This window comes from Macaca nemestrina, chromosome 5 (genome assembly GCF_043159975.1).
Source record: "Macaca nemestrina isolate mMacNem1 chromosome 5, mMacNem.hap1, whole genome shotgun sequence".
NCBI lineage: Eukaryota > Metazoa > Chordata > Mammalia > Primates > Cercopithecidae > Macaca > Macaca nemestrina.
In genome coordinates this window covers 40,854,818-40,874,006 of record NC_092129.1, presented here as the reverse complement: position 1 = coordinate 40,874,006, position 19,189 = coordinate 40,854,818, and the positions used below count along the sequence as shown (strand labels likewise).

Sequence of the window (19,189 nt, the reverse complement as noted above, 5' to 3'; positions counted from 1 at the left end):
AGTTTTTCATACATACAGTAGAATGGGGACCACAGTGAACCCCTTAGATATTCTGAAACTTTGAAGGTGGGATGGCAATGAAAATAATAGCCCTGCGTTTGGTTTATTAATGAGGTCACAAGAGATAGGCTCTGCCTGTTTCTGGGTAGGAGGTTGAATTTAATTTTATTGAACAAACAAGTCATTTTAGCTCAGTGACTCATAGGTAACTTCAGTCAAAAAAACTTAATTTACTTCTGCTTCCCTCTATATTTTAATGTCTCCAGATATCCAGAGAAGCCACTAGGCTGAAAATACTTTGAGTGGGTTAGAGTTTCTCTCAAGGAAGTGCTGTTGTAGAAAACGGCCATTTCTCTGTGCTGTATTCAGGTGAGTTAGCAAACCCGCTGGGATCTGACACAAGTCACTTTTGTATTCAATAGAATCCATCATGAGGGAGTAAGGTGGTGCCTGAACGCTAATGTCTAAATAGTTTCTCACAGAGGAAAATTTAGAGTTTCTCACTAAAGGAAACTCATTTCTTTGTGGGCTTTCTCATGGACAGTCTTGTAATGCTTTACAAAATGAAGCTTATTATAAACTAAAAATACAGGGGTCCCTGAACAAAAGTAGTTGGTTGACTTCATGATGCCTGTTCTGGCCAGATGGCTCATGAATGATTATGATTCCCAAGTGGAATTTCCAAAATAGACCTCTCCTCTGCACTTCAGTCCATTACTTCTAGCTTTCTTCTGGACATTTCCACTCGATTCTCCTGCAAACTCAACCTATCCCAGCGGAGCTTACCATCTTTCCCCTAACTCATCCTCTGACTTTTCTGACTGTTGATCTCATCTCCAATTTTTCAGATGGCCAGACCAACTCTGGCTCTCCCAATATTCAGTATCCTCAAGTTTTATGTCTTCTTTTATATGAAATCTGTGGATTTACACTTTCATCTCTACAGCCATCGCAGTCTGCAGCCTGATTACATTTCTTTGGATTCATTAAGTCTGTGTCTCCTACATATGGATGTTAGTTAATTTTCTCAAACACTGTTTTATCCTGTTCATCTTTTCCTCAAAATTCTCTAGAGACCCTCTGCTTAATGAGACAAGTTTGAATTCTTTATCTTGGCATCCCAAGCCTTTCTCTCTAGTTAATGAACTTTATTTGCTACTTTTTGGATCTTCTTCCTACTTAATGACTTTATGTCCCCATATGTAGGTCAGTCTCCCTTATAGACAATTCCTTCATCAGTCAACACTCTGTCTTATCTTTCAGGGTTTAGCACAAGACCATAAATCCTTCTGCTCAGGGTACTTCGGTAATCTCTGCCTTCTCTTGTCTCTGATTATTGTTACTTATTTTAGAATTAGATCATTTACTCTGTTGTAGGGTACTTGGTGTAATGTTTATTTTTCTTGTCTATGTAATGAGACTGTTTGCTCTTTGAGGGTAGCAGAATATCTCATAGCTTCCTTTCTAGCCCTCAGAATTTTCTGCCCAGATATAGTATATAGCAGGTTTCTCCCCCATCTCCCCAGTCCTTATTGACTTAAAAGGAATTGTTCAGATATTTTTGTTTGGAGTCTCTGGTAGATCCAAGTCCCACTGCTGTCTGAGACAGGAGGTAGCCATCATACAAAAGGCTATCTCAGTCCTGTGGTGGTTGGTGTGGCTCAGAGCACCTTGGTTTCATGGCCTTCTTGGCATAGAGTAGGCATTCTGTTTGTTGAATGAATAAATGAATGAAAACCCAGAGGAAGTACTGGACTCCCTAACTCAATTTTCTATTTTTCATCCCTCAGATAAAAAGTAATCCATTAAATGATGTCAGGCAGGTTAACAGGCAGTGGCTGTTTTCACTTTTAGATGTAGAAGGTGAAAATGGTTTCTTTTTGAATATGGTTTTTCTCAGACATATTTTGTATGATTTTTCCTGATTTCTCTGCTCGGATCCCACTAGAATACCTTGTCTTTCAATAATACTTTTATCTAGCTGAGCAAACTCGTTGACAATGTTCTCCCGGTTTCTTAAGTCTTAAAGCATATTTTATAATGGCACTAATAGTTGGCCTTAGCATACAACCCTCTTTTATTTCACTGTTGCTTCCATAATCTGCTTGTGTTTTAACTCCTCCCAGGAAGCCTTCCTTAATTTCCAAGACAGAGTTAATTATTCCCTTCTTGAACTCCTCTGAATCCCATAGATGCATTTTTTTTTTTTTTTTTTTTTTTTTTTGAGACGGAGTCTCGCTCTGTCACCCAGCCCAGCCTGGAGTGCAGTGGCGCAATCTCGGCTCACTGCAAGCTCCGCCTCCCGGGTTCACGCCATTCTCCTGCCTCAGCCTCCCGAGTAGCTGGGACTACAGGCGCCCACAACCGCGCCTGGCTAATTTTTTGTATTTTTAGTAGAGACGGGGTTTCACCGTGGTCTCGATCTCCTGACCTTGTGATCCGCCCGCCTCGGCCTCCCAAAGTGCTGGGATTACAGGCGTGAGCCACCGTGCCCGGCCTCATATATTTCTTATATTATGTATGCTGTTATACAGGCGTGTATTACTTGGTGTATCACACCACATCAAAATTTATTTGTAAATAAATTGTAGATACAGTAGCTTATGCTACTGTAAATCCCTCCAGGGCAGCGGCCATGTCTCATTCATCTCTGTATCTCCAGCACTGGTACATGCCTTCCATAGGAGGTGCTCCGTCAAGGGGTAGTCATAGGGAGAGCGGGGTCATCGCCAACTCTGTCTTCTGCAGGCTAGTGGCATTTCAGTGGCTAACCATCCTGCTGCCCTGGGACTTCCGCAGCTGAAGTGCTGAGAGCTTGCAGCCAGAAGCCCTGAGTGCACCATCATGGAGCAAGATCCAGCTGAGCCAGAAAGCACCACGGCCACAGCGAGTGCCTTGCCTTTCTTCTAGAGGAAGGTAAATATTGAACTTTGAAATTGTAGGGTGTTACCTTGGCACTCACAAGTGTGAGGAGAAGTCTGAACAAGTCCCAGCGGACACCTCCCTTCTCCGCTTGGGGAACACAGGGCTGGGGGTGGGATAGCATCTTCTCAGCATGACTGAATTCAAATCATCCGATGACATTTTAGTTTGGATTCTTTGCATTTTGTGTAGTTCTTATAGGTGACAGAAAAAGGTATCTGTAAGGTTACTAAAAGGCTGTAACTGTCTGCCAAGAATTCTCTCATAGGAAATGGAGTCTGTAATGAAACTGTCCCTCCATCTTTAAGATGGGGCTATCACTTAGGGCCAGATGGTTTCCAGCATACTGAGTGGCTTTTGGTCAACAGTCCTTCACGGAGAGTGTGTTTTATATGTCAAAGAAAGAATGGCTGCAGGGTATAATATGTTTTAGATGGCAGCTTTAAAAAATATTTGAGTCTCTGGGTCACTTCTTCATAAAAAGGTTAAAAAATATATATGTTTGCATATATTGGTTCCATTTGGGAAATAATAAGTAAAGGAAAATATTTTTGTAGCTCTACTAAAATGACCTCATGCTTGTGCAGTTAAGATGACCCTGACAGGAGAAGCAAGTCTGAAGGAATAGAGCTTTAAAGATCAAGATTAGCAAATTAACAGGCAGGAAAAGACAAATAGCCAATTAACCTACTACTGCAAAGCCCAGGGGCTGGTCCGGAGCTCTGGGTTCTCTGTGGCAGCAGATATTTGGTGCCCTAAAACCTCAGGCTGAAGCTGTTTCTTTCCCTCAAGCTCCACAGTCCCTGAGCATGTTTTCTTTGTATGTCACTTCCTGTGCTGAGCCGGTGTGGAAATCACTTTGTGTTGCTCTGAGACGGTTGCCACGGGAACATCTCAACCTAGTCATTATCTACTCAGGCTGCTGATTATATTAAATCAGGAGACAGAGCTGTAGACGGGGCTGCTGGAGCCGCCTGCTCTGCAGAAGGTTGTAATTGCTCCTGCGACTCTCCCCTCTGGGTCCACAAGTCTCGGAACACTCTTGTCTACATTTTTTCCTCCTTTGTTTCCCCCCTACAAACAGAATTAGCAAATGAAATAAATCTATAGGAAATCGACATTGGGAGAATACAGCCATTACTTTTCTGTCCCTCCAGTTCTCTGTGTTAGGACATCATCTGGAATAAAAACAATTGTCCCCCTTTTCTCTCTGTTCGGGCTCTCTATGCTTAGGTGTAAAGATAACAGTCTTTAAAGATCTATCTTTCCAATGTTCCACACAAACGGTGCTGAGGCCACAGTTTCCTGCTACTTATCCAGAGAAGCTTGAAGAAGTTCATAGAGATGACTCTCTTCTAAATTGTGTGTGTAAAATAGAAACAGGAAATGAAATTAGCTTTTAATGAGTCTTATGTATTTCTATTGATCTAGATGAATCTCTTATGAAAATGATTTTCTAATCTTTATGCCTGGAATGCATATGATATGATATTATTATTTTTAACTGACAAAATTGTACATATTTATGGTATACAACATATTTCAAGATATATGTGTGTGTGTATATATATATACATACATAACACACACACACATATATATACACACACACACACATTGTGGAATAACTAAGTAAAGCTAAATAACTTATGCATTACTTCACATACTTATAACTTTTTGTGATGAGATCATTTGAAACCTACTCTGTTAGCAATTTTCAAGTATATGTTTGTTATTAACTATAGACACTACATTATACAATAGATCTTTTAAACTTATTCCTGCATGTGATCTTTGAGAAACATCAAATTGAAATGCTCTTTTGGGAGAAAAACCTATACAAGCAGTTGGCCTTGTAATTTAGTGTCCAAATCAGGACACTCTGGGAATGAAAGATGGCACTATTAATAAATACTCCTGAACATGTGCAAACTAGGAATATGCCAGGCAAACCAAGAGCCACCTTACCTGCAGACAATAGGTACATGAAATCAGTAGTACTGTGTTTCCCTCTGCCCCAAATATGTGCTTCCCCTCCCCGCAAAAATAACCTCTTCCAGAAGAATGTGCAATTAGAAATTATAATTTTAAATTGGAATTTAAAATCTGCATCAATAACAGAGGTTCCCTCTCTGTTTATTCTTCTGTCCATAAAAATTTAGTCAACATGAGTCCATTCTTGAAAGTAAAGTGATGGCACTGGAAATGTAACAGAAAAAAAAAAGACATGAACAAAGGTAAACAGACTGGACTGAATGTGCTTGTGGCTTTGTCATAAAGCTCTCTTAAATCTGTTTAAAAAAATCTAGGGGTTGGCAACCTTGTTCTATAAAGGGCCATAGAGTGAGTATTCTGGGGTTTGTGGGGGGCAGTTTGTAGACCACACAGTTTCTATGCAACTACTTTGCCACTGTTTCAGTGGCAGTCATAGATGTCATATAAACAAATGGGCATGGCAATATCCCAGTAAAATTTTATTTACCAAAACAGGCAGGAGAAGGGGACAGATTTGGTGTGTGGGCAGTCATTTATCCACTTCTGTTCTAGTAATTCATTTTTTATTTTTTGAGATGGAGTCTCGCTCTGTCACCCAGGCTGGAGTGCAGTGGCACAATCTCAGCTCACTGCAAGCTCCGCCTCCTGGGTTCACGCCATTCTCCTGCCTCAGCCTCCCAAGTGGCTGGGACTACAGGTGCCCACCACAACGCCCGGCTAATTTTTTTGTATTTTTAGTAGAGACGATGTTTCACCATGTTAGCCAAGATGGTCTCCATCTCCTGACCTTGTGATCCACCCGCCTTGGCCTCCCAAAGTGCTGGGATTACAGGCGTGAGCCACCTAGTAATCCATTTTAATGCCTAGAAACTGTTCTGGTTGAAGACGAGTAATTTTAGATTTTAATTCTGATGTTCCCCGCCTTCCTGTGACAGACTGGGGCTGTGACTAATGGGACCAATGGGGAAATGCATGGGCCTCACTATTTAGTATACATTTCTGCTCTTGCGTGCTCCAGTGATTCATGCATGTACTGAGGTGGGTGGGAGAGGGACACCCACCGGCGACACTTTGGAAAGGGGATGGCAGTTGTGTGGGTTTCACTAACATTTTGGAAGGAAGGCTGCAGGGATGCAGAGCTGGGGAGTGACGGCTATGGTGATTTGGTTTTTCCTATAAATGGTTTAAAAAAAATCCTAGATTAGATTTTACTGTGGGAGAGAGAACAAAACTGCAAGCACCCGAGGGAAATGAAGTTTGGGGTCTGTGCCCACACTGGGAAAAACTTGACTCAAAATTAAGGTAAGTGATCTAAAGAATCACTTTAAACTAGCTCAGCTCTTACAGTGTAGAATAAGAATGAACTGGTAAAGAGAAAAGCTCTAGGAGAAAATCCCCAGATGTCCTAAGATGTTTCCTTTTAGGCATAAAGCACACACTAACAACTCAGGCAAACCACAAGGACATGAGTGATATTAAAGAGAATTAAGTAGACAGTGTATGAAGTGGTAGGAGATATGACATATATACCTTATGTGACTGTGACTAACACAGATGTTCATACATCTCTGCTCCATGGTGACAAGCTGCTGTAATTGCAAACTAAGTTAGGAACCGTGGAGGGTGACCACAGTAATGTTATCTGTTCTAGTTTCAACTCATCAATGGGGTCTATGGTGCATTATACCAAGAGGTAAATCATATCACAAATAAAGGAATATCTTAGAGGTCTTCATTCCTACCTGTGTTGTTCAGTTAAACACAGGGGATGATTTATATTCACAGTTATTTAATATAATGTTTTTGAGGAGACCCTTTAATAATTGGTAAGTTAACTATAGTCAGTCAGTGATCAATAGCAATTGATTGTCTTTAGGATCTTATAGTCTATTTGGGGTGTGTTTGATACATTAAAAAAACTGGAGACCTCATATAAAGGAAAATATGCTAAAGAAAAATTAATATTGCCTCTGCAGTATGTTATAGAGTAAGAGACATGGGTGAAAGAGTTATCCAGAATGGAATGCTGAGGAGACCCTAAAGGGAATTTCAGGGTGGATGGCCAGCACTGTCACTCGATGAGTGGAGGACTGTGAGCACCAGGTGGGGTGAAATGGGGGTGGAGGGGCAGGCAGCATCCAGGGCCAGGGAAACGAGGCTGGGGTTGAGCCCAGGTACTCAGAAGTCCTGGAGGATCTCAGCAGAGGGGAGACAGGATAGCAGCTGCTGGCAGATGATCTCTTACATGGTAAACAATATGACACTGAAATATTGTCTGCAATGAGTTTCTCTTTAAATGTCATTTATATTTGCCGTTGTTTTCAGATTACAAAAGTAAAAGAGGCAAATTGTAAAAAAAATACAAAACAAAAACAAACAAAAAAAGTGTTCCACTGTCCCGCCTGCAAAGATAACCACCATTAGCAGTAAAGTTGCTTATTAACACTGGGATTAAGGTTTTAAAATAATGGAACTTTGGAATTATAAACAGAAATATCCCCTTATTTTCCTAATTCCTTTGAGGTTCATATCAGAAAACATGAACTAACACTCATCTACTATTGAGAAGAGGCTTTTTGGTTGTTTTCTCTCTCCGACTTTCAAAATGGGATGCTGTTGGAGAGTTCTGGTCTATATGAAACCGTGAAGTGGAACGCTTTGCTCATCCTTGTCCTGCTTAGAGAAACCACATGCCTAGGACCTGGAAATCCATTCAGTCTAGAGACTGTCAAAGGTGTAACTTCCACGGGTAGCTGGAACAGCCCAATCAGGGTATAAGGAAAGGTCAGAGAGACCATTAGAGCTCCCACAGGCTGTATCCCATATTATTGCATTGGTCTAACGGCTCAATACGGTCTTCCAAAAAGCATTTTTGAGGGTCTGGGTAGGGAAGGTTATCTCTAGTGTGGAAAGAATTACTCCAAGTCTCTGTGTCCCTGAAAGTGCTTAAAAAAACAGACGTTGCACATTGATAGGGGAGATTGACAAGCCAGGAGAAATACAAACATGCCACCTACTATTGGCCTCTCAAGGATTGAAGGATTAGAAATAACAAGTTCTAATTTCTCCTGGTAATTTCCAGGGGTTGAAGTAAATCAAATTACCTCTTTAGCTGAGCTTATTTATGTCAAAGGAAAGTAATATTCTTTGGGTATAATCTAGTACTTTGAAATTTATAGATGGGAAGTGATATGAGAACCAAACACTGAAAACCTTGGAGCAAATTGTGAAATTTATCCACTTGCTCTTCCACCTCCCCCACAAGTCTACAGTGAAGGATGATTACGATCGTTATAAGATATGAAATCTGGAGGGATGACCGGTCACTGGTTTGGGTTTGCAAAGGAACCTAAGCTTAAGAAAATTATGGACCAAAGGTTGAGCAAAACTCCTGATGAGGAGTAGTTTAGGGAGGGAAAGGTAGAAGTCAATGAACTTGTAAGTTTCAAGGGAGAAAGCAGCAATGCTTTGGATTTTGCCATGGTGAGGTTTACCAGGAAGGCAAGAATAGACCTTGAGGATTTATATTAGACAAAGAAGTGAGAATTCTATAATGCGTGGGTTACTAAGGGCAACTGTAGAAGAGGATTCCCTGTGGGGGTTTCAAAAATAAAATGGAATCTCACCTAGTCTAGCTCTGGCTGAAGGTAGAGAGAATGTGCTGGAAAATGAAAATAGTAGCTTTCTTGTATAGGGCATCACAGTTTTTGAGACTTACACTTTTTATAAAAAAAATTTTTATTCTTTTTGAGACAGGCTGGAGGGCAGTGGTGAGATCTTGGCTCACTCCTCAACTTCCTGGGATCAAGCTATTCTCTCATCTCAGCCCCCAAGTAAGTAACTGGGACTACAGGCTGCGCCACCATGCCCAGCTAATTTTTTGATTTTTTGTAGAAATAAGGTCTCACTATGTTGCCCAACTCCTGGGCTGAAGCAATCCTCCCACCTTGGCCTCCCAAAGTGCTGGGATTACAGGCGTGAGCCACCACGCCCGGCCAGAGGTTTATACTTTTAAAGCTGACCTGATCTCATTTGACCCTCACTGAAGCTCTGAGAGGTAGGGCAGGGCCAGAATTACTTCACTTGTGAGGAAATTCAAAGACAAAGGGTTAAGTTCTAGTTGGCAGAAGAGAGATTCAGGAAGGAAGGCAGACCCCGGAACGTTTTGAAGTTTAGAGGGAAATGAGGATTTTTTTTTTTTTCTTTTTGAAGAAAACGTTTGTTCCTTTCCAGGTACACTTGATTACTCACTGTTAAGTAGGCGGAAATCAATGAATGGGTAGGAACCACGGCGTTCAGCAGGAACCCCCGTCTGACCCCTTAGTCGTATATCTCCTAGAAAACAGAAAATCCAAACAAAGGCTTGAAAACATTGCCACGTGCATTCACTTTTCCCCTGTAAATCCTGTGTAAATCCTCAATGAAACCAACCCCAGATGTCAGGAGAAAAATGGTTCCCTTTTACCATACGGAAGCGAGCGCTGTGTGGAAAGGGATATTTAATGCTGAGTGTAATGAGCTTGGCAATACACCAACAAGGAACATGGGTCTCTTGTACGTGCTCAGAAGATGGGTCTGTGAAAATCACAGCAACTTACAAAGTTCCATAAAAAGACAAAAGTATTTTTATGCTTCCCAGGGCCACAGAGACAAAGCATCTGAATCCAGAAGGATAAATGAGTGTTGCATTGTAGCTTTCATTCTCAGAAGTGTTAATCACCCAGACTATAATTTTTCTTGGTTCCAGCACAATTGTTTTCTGACCAGCATCCACCTTCCTTTTTTCCATACTGTATCATTAATGTGCTTTAGAATCGCCTCACAGGCTAGCCTTGCTCCAGGCACTTGGCCACTCTTGCACACAGGACAGTCTGTAGAGTTTCTAGTACTTATTTATTTGGTTTCCATATATATATGTGTGTGTGTGTGTGTGTGTGTGTGTGTGTGTGTGTATATATATATTTTGTTTTTTTTGTGATGGAGTCTCACTTTGTTGCCAGGCTGGAGTGTAGTGATCTTAGCTCACTGCAACCTCTAACTCCTGAGTTCAAGCGAATCTCCTGCCTCAGCCTCCCGAATAGTTGGGATTACAGGCACACACCACCACGCCTGGCTAATTTTTGTATTTTTAGTAGAGAAGGGGTTTCACCATGTTGGCTAGGATGGTCTTGATCTTTTGACCTCATGATTCACCCGCCTCAGCCTCCCAAAGTGCTGGGATTACAGGTGTGAGCCACCGTACATGGCTGGTTTCTTTTCATATTTAATATCTGTGTTCGTTTTCCTTTTTGGTATGTGTCCTGTCTTTCTCATCAGAGGAGGTAACGGAGTACAGTGGAAAGAGCATGGACTTTAGAACAAGGTAGGCTTTGGAGAAACCTTGCTGAGACACTTGCTACCTGTGTGATCTTGGCAGATTTATTTCTCTGAGCCTCAGATGCCTCATTTATAAAATGAAGTTAAGACTCACTTCGAAGTGTCCTTGTCAGAGAACCTAAAATAATACTCACTGACTGGCAATAAATGCTGGTTTGCTTCCTTCTAAACTCCTGCAAAGCAGGGATCATGCATATCATGTTATTTACATCTCTCTATAGCACTTTGAATGCTGTCTGGTACTTAGTGGATTCTAAGTGAATGTTCTCTGTTGACAAGAGTAGAAATAAAGACCAAATTCACCAGTTATTATATATACCATGGAATCAGAGGAGAGGTAGAAATACGTGAGACATAATATATCTCTGGAAGAACTGAATCAGGGAAGGTTTCAATTCCAGTAGTAACGGGTACCCTCCCATAAATCACCTTTTCCCCAAACTAAGGTGGCACTGGGGCCCCAGCCTAGGAGCTGAAAGGAAGAACAGTCCTCTCTCCTTTCTTTCCTAATTCCTGGAGGAACTCAGGACCTGGGTGAGATCCCCATCAGCTGCAACTCATGCAACTGATATGCTTAAAATGACCCTCACAGATGGGCCTTGAGTGTACTGTACTTGGGGTTGTAAAGTGCAAGCCATGAGCTCTTGAGCTATTCTCTGCTTTGAATTTTATACTGGTGCCTTCTTTAATGCTTTGTATAATCTGATATTACATTGCCATATTGATATGAAAGAATATTGTAATTTATGGATAAATGTTATAAACCAAAGTGAGAGGAAGAGGAAACAGATGGAAAAGTACTTTTATAGGTGTGAATATAAACTTACATCAATGAGGGTAATGCTGTTAGCTTTAAAAAAATGTACTTATTTATTTTGATATGGGGTGGCTGGTCAATAAAGGAAAGCTACCAAGGAAAGTTGAAGTGTTTTTCTCTCCTCAGCAGTTGTCTTGAACACCGTATGTTTACAAAGCACTTTCACAACATGACAATGTATTTATTTTCTTGTTTTTTTTTTCTCATTGGGTCTTCATAATAACCCAGTCAGGAGAGACACCTTTATTCTGTTTACTTTATAAGTAAGAAAATAGAGGCTCAGAGAAGAATGGTTATAAAGGACTACTATTTGCTCTGTAGTCCCAGGTAAAGGCACAAGCCCCTTAAAGTCCTGATATAGTAAATATTTATGGACTTTAACTGAGCTGCCTAAGTTCATGGTGGTTTCAGCTTATAGTCAGCGGGGCTAGCACTTAAATCTAGGCTGTTAGACTTCATAGGCAGAGCTCTCTCCACAATACCACTGGTTTCTAACCTTATGGTTAGAAACACACACCTTACGGAGTGTGTAGACCAGGTTTTTAAAATGAAAAAAGAAATGAAATTCTCAGCTCCTCACATAAAAGAAGTTGTAGTTTTAATATCAATTGAGAAAATACAGCATGTTAAAAGGATATAACAGACGCACTGACTTTAAACACATTTGTGTTGTATAATGGTATATAGTAAAAATGATGCATGGAGGAGACCGTATAGATTTTGTCTACCAAGCTGACTGGGCTTGTGGATTTGTTGACCTGTTGCTGTAATCTCATGGGCTCCTTCCAGCACTTTCAGTCTCACCTTTTGGAAATCACTTCTCCATTAGTATTTTTCTTCTCAGTATTACCAAAGAGTTCCTCTTGACTTTGTAGCTATGAGGTTACCATTTCCCCAGAAAGTGTCTATGTAATATTGACGAAGGTTTTAATGCCTGTGACAGGATTTCTTCCTGGTCTCCACCTGAGAGTCTAGGGCAGAGGAGGCCCATTAGCATGTAAGGTTTTAGATTTAGGGAAACTGAAGAAGAGTACCCTGTGACCGAATGGATGAAGGGAGGGCAATACACTGGGAACTTGGGGGCTCCTGTACTGAGAAGACCAACATTTTGCCATCTTGGGTAACCCTGGATGAATCAGTAATCACTTTGAAGTCCAGTTGTCTAATATTTAAATTGCATAAATTATAGCAATTTTGTCTACATCACAGAGTTGTTGTAAGGAAATTATAAGGTATGTGAAAATAATATGGTAGATAACATTCATTGAATACTTACACTGTGCTGAGCATTTTACACATATTATTTCACATCATCAACCCAGCAACCCAAAGTAGTTATTATTATTATTATTTGACCATTTTGCAGATGAGGAAACAAAGCCAATGGAAATTTGATAATTTGTTCAGACTCATAGAGCTAGAAAGTGCAGAGCTTATGCTTAAACTCAGAACTGACTTGAAACCTCATGTTCTTAACCACTCTCCTATATTATTAAGACGAAAAATTGTTTAAACAGGTCAGCATTAACTTTTTCTTACATAATGTATGCTTTGATTGCTGTTTGCCAATAAACCAAATATACAGTCATCATGATTTGTGGAAAAAGAATACCAGGAGAATCCCACTCCCTTGATGAGTTCACAGTTGAATCAAAAGCAGTTCAGTGGAAATGGACTGTACAAGCAAGACAAGCAAATCCTGTCCTGGATCAACAAGGAATCTATTACTTTCAAGTAAGAAAACAATTACTAAAAGTATTCTTCAGCAGAACTGAAATTAGCTGACAACAAATTTTCATACTGCATCCTACTTTGGGAAGAAGAGATAAGTAGCAATGGAGCCAGGTAAGGGCAAAGATACCTAAACAAGCAAACAAACCCAAACAAGTCAGCACTAACAACAAATAAGGAAACCATACCTGGAAGATTCCGTTTCAGTGCCGACACTGTCCATAACTACATTGCACTTTGAGAAGCTGATTCCTCAGAAACCTGACAATGACCCTTTGGTGTAGTAAATAATCATTTGCAAAAGGATGAAATCATGTTAAAAATACCAATAAGGCAGGAGGCAGGACAGTTGTTAAGTATGCTAACAATGCATCTGAGAAATTTCACAACATGAAAACAGTTTAATACAAACACACCAGATATTCCCAATCTTAAGCATTCCATTTAATAGAAGCACTCATGTAGTAGGATTTATGTGTTAATGGTATATTTCTAATATAGAAAGTTTTCTTTCCTTCTGCCTGCTTTAAGGAGCCTGTTCTGATATTAAATTGCTTTAATACGCTGGTGGGAAGAGAGAATTAATTCAGTAACAACAGTCCTCAGAGGAGCAGAGGCTACTGGGCTGTTGTCCGAGGGAAAGAACAAGTGGTGTCCTGCCTAGCTGCTTTTCCTGGCCCAGGGTCTCAGGCAATCATCTATTTACCTAAGGCCTTATATCCAAGCTAAACAATTATTTTGACTATTCATTAAGTCCTTGTTTAACTTAAGCAACTTGCTTTTTTTCTTCTGGCAAATGAAAGGTGCTGGGGAAGCTGGTAGGAAGCGTTGACAGCCCCGAGTCATGTCCCCAGTCTGTTCTTATTGTGTTCCAAAAGGAAACAAACAGCAGGGGCATTCTGATTTTGAAAGGGCTGCTGCTTTTTTTGCCCCTTCAGGCTGACAACATCACATGTCATCCCCTGTACTGAAGGCTGCAAACAGGCCCAGAGCTGAGCCGAATTGCCCCAGGAGCCACGACCTGACCTGACTACAGCCCCTCACCCTCCCTGAGGACATGGCTCCGGAATAGACCTATTGCTTACTTGGCCTCTTGTGCTGCCTCTGGTTAATAAAAGCTTGTGCTAGGAAGCAGACGTCTATGTGGCCTCTTATGTAACTGGCAAAGAGGGTGGAGACTCTGACAGCGATGACAACTTACAGTGGCTGAAACACAGGCCATGTGACAAGAACCAGACTCTGGCCCCTGTCGTGGTATGTCAAGGTCATTTCAGGGTGAGGAAAAGGTGTCAGAGAGGGACAGAGCAGTAGCTACTGGGCTCCCATGGCATCTGAGATGAATGAAGAAGATAGTGACATTCTTGGTATAAACAGGTTGCACGGAATATGAGATAGAGATTCATAGCAGGGGCGTCACTAGGAACCAGGAAGATGAGATAGTGCTGGTATCAGAAAGATGAAGCCGCAAAGCAGCCCAAATATGGTGGGAAAGAAGCAGCTCTCATGAAAGGTATTCCTTTGAGCTTGCTGAGCACATTACTAATTCATGTCACTGCCACCACTTGCAAAATAAAGACAGAGAAAACCCAGATCCCAAATCTCAGACAAGAACTTTCACCATACTGCACATCTCAGCTGGAAGCGTTGTTTATTTCAGCTGACTACTCTCCAAATTAACTAAGTGAACGATTTCTCCTAAGATGTTTATCTGGCCTAAAAGAGAGGAGGAAGGTTGTGCAATTTAATCACTCCATAGATTTGTGGGGTAGCACAAGCAGCCAGTTCAGATAACTCAGGCAGAGATTATTGTTCCGAGTACCGTGATGTTACAGGAGGGACCCAAGATGGCTGATTAGACCCAAATTTCCCTGGTGGAGGTTCAATCTTCCACTTTCTTGAGTGAGGCTGGGCCTGTCTGGTCACCAAGCACTATGTGCTGAACTGGCCAAGTAGGAGGCTTCCTGTCCATTGGTCTGTTTCAATAGCTGTGTATTCTTGGGCTGTCAGTGAGAGAGCTTCGTATGTAGGAAAGAGGCAAACCAGGAGTTAGTCGTCCAGAAACCATATTTTTGGCAAAAGGAATGAAATACAATTTTCTTTGCATGTGAAAAAAGTTCTTTCTTTCTTTTCTTCTTAAAAATCTTGATTTGTATATCGAAATCAGAGAAAAGGGAAATTTCACCAAGTTCGAGTTGCCAAACAATACTGCACCACCTTGCATCTTTAGCTTAGAATGGCTTTTTGACAAATGTGCATTTTGGAACTTGAATGCTGCAAAAGTGAATATGTAAATAGTAGTGTGTTTATTTTCTAAAGACAGTAAGGCAGGTTTTAGACTAGTGTTAACAAGAGCAATCCTCATTTTTGAGCTGATAGTTTTTCAGACAGAAAATGAGAAAAAAGTAAGCTTCAATCACCAGGAACACAGGAGTCTCATAAAAAAAGATATTGAACAAGAAGCAGCGGGAATGCCTAAGGAGAATTTCAAGAAGCTGTAAAAGAACTTAAGAGAACACAAAGACATATCTTCTTACAAAGGTTGGGTAGAAGGAGAACAACTTGAGGAGTCACCTTGGGGACTATGCAGTCTGGGTCTGCCTTCAGTAATGAAACACGGATGGGTCTAAGATTATGCATCATTCATGTATTTCTAAGATAATACTTTTAATCTCTGGAATCTCAACAAAGCAAAGTTTGTTGCTTTTTAGAAATGCATTATATATAAATTACTTAGCACAGTGCCTGGCTCATAGTTGGCACTCAAAAACCAGTAGCTATTGTTCTTAGTTAGCATTCTTCTGACCTTCTGTGTTCCTTCCCGCCCCTCCACCCGCCCCCTACCTGCTCCTTAATTGTTGGTATTTTTAGGAGGATTTTCTAAGTGTCAGGATCTGTTTGAAGGGCCTTATGTATATGAGTGTCTTTAGTCCTTGTGACATGCCCCAGACATAGGTGTGTGTATGATCCCCACTGTCCTGAGGAGCACAGACAGCTTACAAAGTGACTAAATTGGGATTCTAGGTGCCCTCGGGAACCCTTGCTTTCTAAAGCACTCCTGCACGTGGCCAGCATCTCCATTCTCCACAACAGAGACCAGGAACAACTATGCATGATGTAATTCACAGGTCCTTCAGTCTTCCAGGCTGCGTTTCTACTCTCTCTGCTGGACATGTCAGGGTTCATAAAAGTGAGCACCAAAACCATGTCCTGAGGAAAACTGAACGTTTATCCTGGTATTTCTTCACAGCAACATTATATGCCCAGTACAACAGGTATGCTGTGGACCAGAGCTCGGACCCATGAACCCCCAGTGGTGCAGGATAGACTATAGGGAGATGTAGACTCCACTGGAGTGTGTAGGTATCTCGCAGTTTGGTAGAACATTTAGGTATGGGAGTCAGCAAAGGGGCCAGTTCTTGGGCAGGCTCAGAGGGGATCCTAGACTGATTTAGTTGATTTCAACAAAAGCTTATGCAAAACATTACACAAAATGTTGAAAAATAGGTGCGGACAGAAATACAAACTACTGTCGGAGAATACTATAAACACCTCTACACAAATAAACTAGAAAATCTAGAAGAAGTGGATAAATTCCTGGACACATACACCCTCCCAAGACTAAAGTAGGAAGAAGTTGAATCTCTGAATAGACCAATAACCGGTTCTGAAATTGAGGAAATAATGAATAGCCTACCAACCAAAAAAGGTCCAAGACCAGACGGATTCACAGCTGAATTCTACCAGAGGTACGAAGAGGAGCTGGCACCATTCCTTCTGAAACTGTTCCAATCAATAGAAAAAGAGTGAATCCTCCCTAACTCATTTTGTGAGGCCAGCATCATCCTGATACCAAAGCCTGGCAGAGACACAACAGCAAAATAAAATAAAATAAAATAAAATAAAAGAGAATTTTAGACCAATATCACCGATGGACATCGATGTGAAAGTCCTCAATAAAATACTGGCAAATCGAATCCAGCAGCACATCAAAAAGCTTATCCACCATGATCAAGTCGGCTTCATTCCTGGGATGCAAGGCTGGTTCAACATACACAAATCAATAAATGTAATCCATTACATAAACAGAACCAACGACAAAAACCACATGATTATCTCAATAGATGCAGAAAAGGCCTTAGACAAAATTCAGATGTTCATGTTAAAAACTCTCAATAAATTAAGTATTGATGGAATGTATCTTAAAATAATAAGAGCTATTTATGACAAACCTATAGCCAATATCATACTGAATGGGCAAAAACTGGAAGTATTCCCTTTGAAAGCCGGCAGAAGACAAGGATGCCCTCTCTCACCACTCCTATTCAACCTAGTATTGGAAGTTCTGGCTAGGGCAATCAGGCAAGAGAAAGAAATGAAGGGTATTCCATTAGAAAAAGAGGAAGTCAAATTGTCTCTATTTGCAGATGACATGATTGCATATTTAGAAAACCCCATCGTCTCAGCCCAAAATCTCCTTAAGCTGATAAGCATCTTCAGCAAAGTCTCAGGATACAAAATCAATGTACAAAAATCACAAGCATTCCTATACACCACAAACAGACAGAGAACCAAATCATGAGCTCCCATTCACAATTACTACAAAGAGAATAAAATACCTAGGAATCCAACTTACAAGGGATGTGAAGGACCTCTTCAAGGAGAACTACAAACCACTGCTCCATGAAATAAAAGAGGACACAAACAAATGGAAAAACATTCCATGCTGATGGATAGGAAGAATCAATATTGTGAAAATGGCCATACTGCCTAAGGTAATTTATAGATTCAATGCTATCCCCATGAAGCCACCACTGACTTTCTTCACAGAATTGGAGAAAACTACCTTAAATTTCATATGGAACCAACAAGGAGCCTGCATAGCCAAGACAATCCTAAGCAAAGAGAACAAAGCTGGAGGCATCATGTTACCTGACTTTAAACTTTACTACAAGGCTACAGTAACCAAAACAGCATGGTACTGGTACCAAAACAGAGATATAGATCAATGGAACAGAACAGAGGCCTCAGAAAAAACACCACACATCTCCAACCATCTGATCTTTGACAAACGTGACAAAAACAAGCAATGGGGAAAGCATTCTCTATTTAATAAATGGTGCTGGGAAAACAGGCTAGCCATATGTAGAAAGCTGAAATTGGATCCCTTCCTTACACCTTATATAAAAATTAACTCAAGATAGATTAAAGACTTAAATGTAGGACCTAAAACCACAAAAACCCTAGAAGAAAACCTAGGCAATACCATTCAGGACACAGGCGTGGGCAAAGACTTCATGACTAAAACACCAAAAGCGACGGCAACAAAAGCCAAAATAGACAAATGGGATCTAATTAAACTAAAAGGCTTCTGCACAGCAAAAGAAACTATCATCAGAGTGAACAGGCAACCTACACAATGGGAGAACATTTTTGCAATCTATCCATCTGACAAAGGGCTAATATACAGAATCTACAAAGAACTTAAATTTACAAGAAAAAAACCCCATCAAAAAGTAGACAAAGGACATGAACAGATACTTCTCAAAAGAAGACATTTATGCAGTCAGCAGACATGAAAAAATGCATCATCACTGATTATCAGAGAAATGCAAATCAAAACCACAATGAGATACCATCTCACCTCAGTTAGAATGGCGATCATTAAAAAGTCAGGAAACAACAGATGCTGGAAAGGATGTGGAGAAATAGGAATGCTTTTACACTGTTGGTGGGAGTGTAAATTAGTTCAACCATTGTGGAAGACAGTGTGGCGAATCCTCAAGGATCTAGAACTAGAAATTCCATTTGACCCAGCAATTCCATTACTGGGTATACATGCACAGGTGTGCTTATTGCAGCACTATTCACAATAGCAAAGACTTGGAACCAACTCAAATGTCCATCAATAATAGACTGGATAAAGAACATGTGGCATATATACGCCATGGAATACTATGTAACCATAAAAAACGATGATTTCATGTCAAATAAAACTATGGGTCATCATGAAGTTGCCTAGGAAATGGGCGAGAAGTGAATAGGGTCTAGCATCCAGCCTTGAGTATCTGTAACATTTAATCACTTGTTGGAGGAGGAGGAGTCTGTAAAGGAGAAGGGGGAGCCAGAGATAGGAAGAAAACCAGAATTGTGTCATGGAAGAGCAAGGGAGTGGTTTCCAGATGGATTTTGTGGAAGAAGCACAAGTAAAATGGTGATTGAACAAAGTCCATTGGATTTAGTTGAGTGACTGAAGTGCGTGAGAGAGAGAGAGAGAGAGCGCATGAGCGAGCCGGGGGGGGAAAGAGAGAGAAGCATAGTCCTTTGGTCATCACATGGAGTTGGGGAACA

The 19,189-nt window shown here is 40.8% G+C and overlaps 1 protein-coding gene across 3 annotated transcripts in view; it reads right to left on the bottom strand.

Moving 5' to 3' along the window:
* LOC105465663 (phosphodiesterase 7B) overlaps positions 1–19,189 on the bottom strand; it is a 333,358-nt gene that overhangs the window by 72,151 nt on the left and 242,018 nt on the right. For all 3 annotated transcript variants that reach the window (XM_011714218.3, XM_071096499.1, XM_011714217.3), the window contains one exon: positions 9,169–9,252. In XM_011714218.3, coding sequence (XP_011712520.1) covers positions 9,169–9,252 — 84 coding nt within the window. The remainder of the gene's footprint in view (positions 1–9,168; positions 9,253–19,189) is intronic.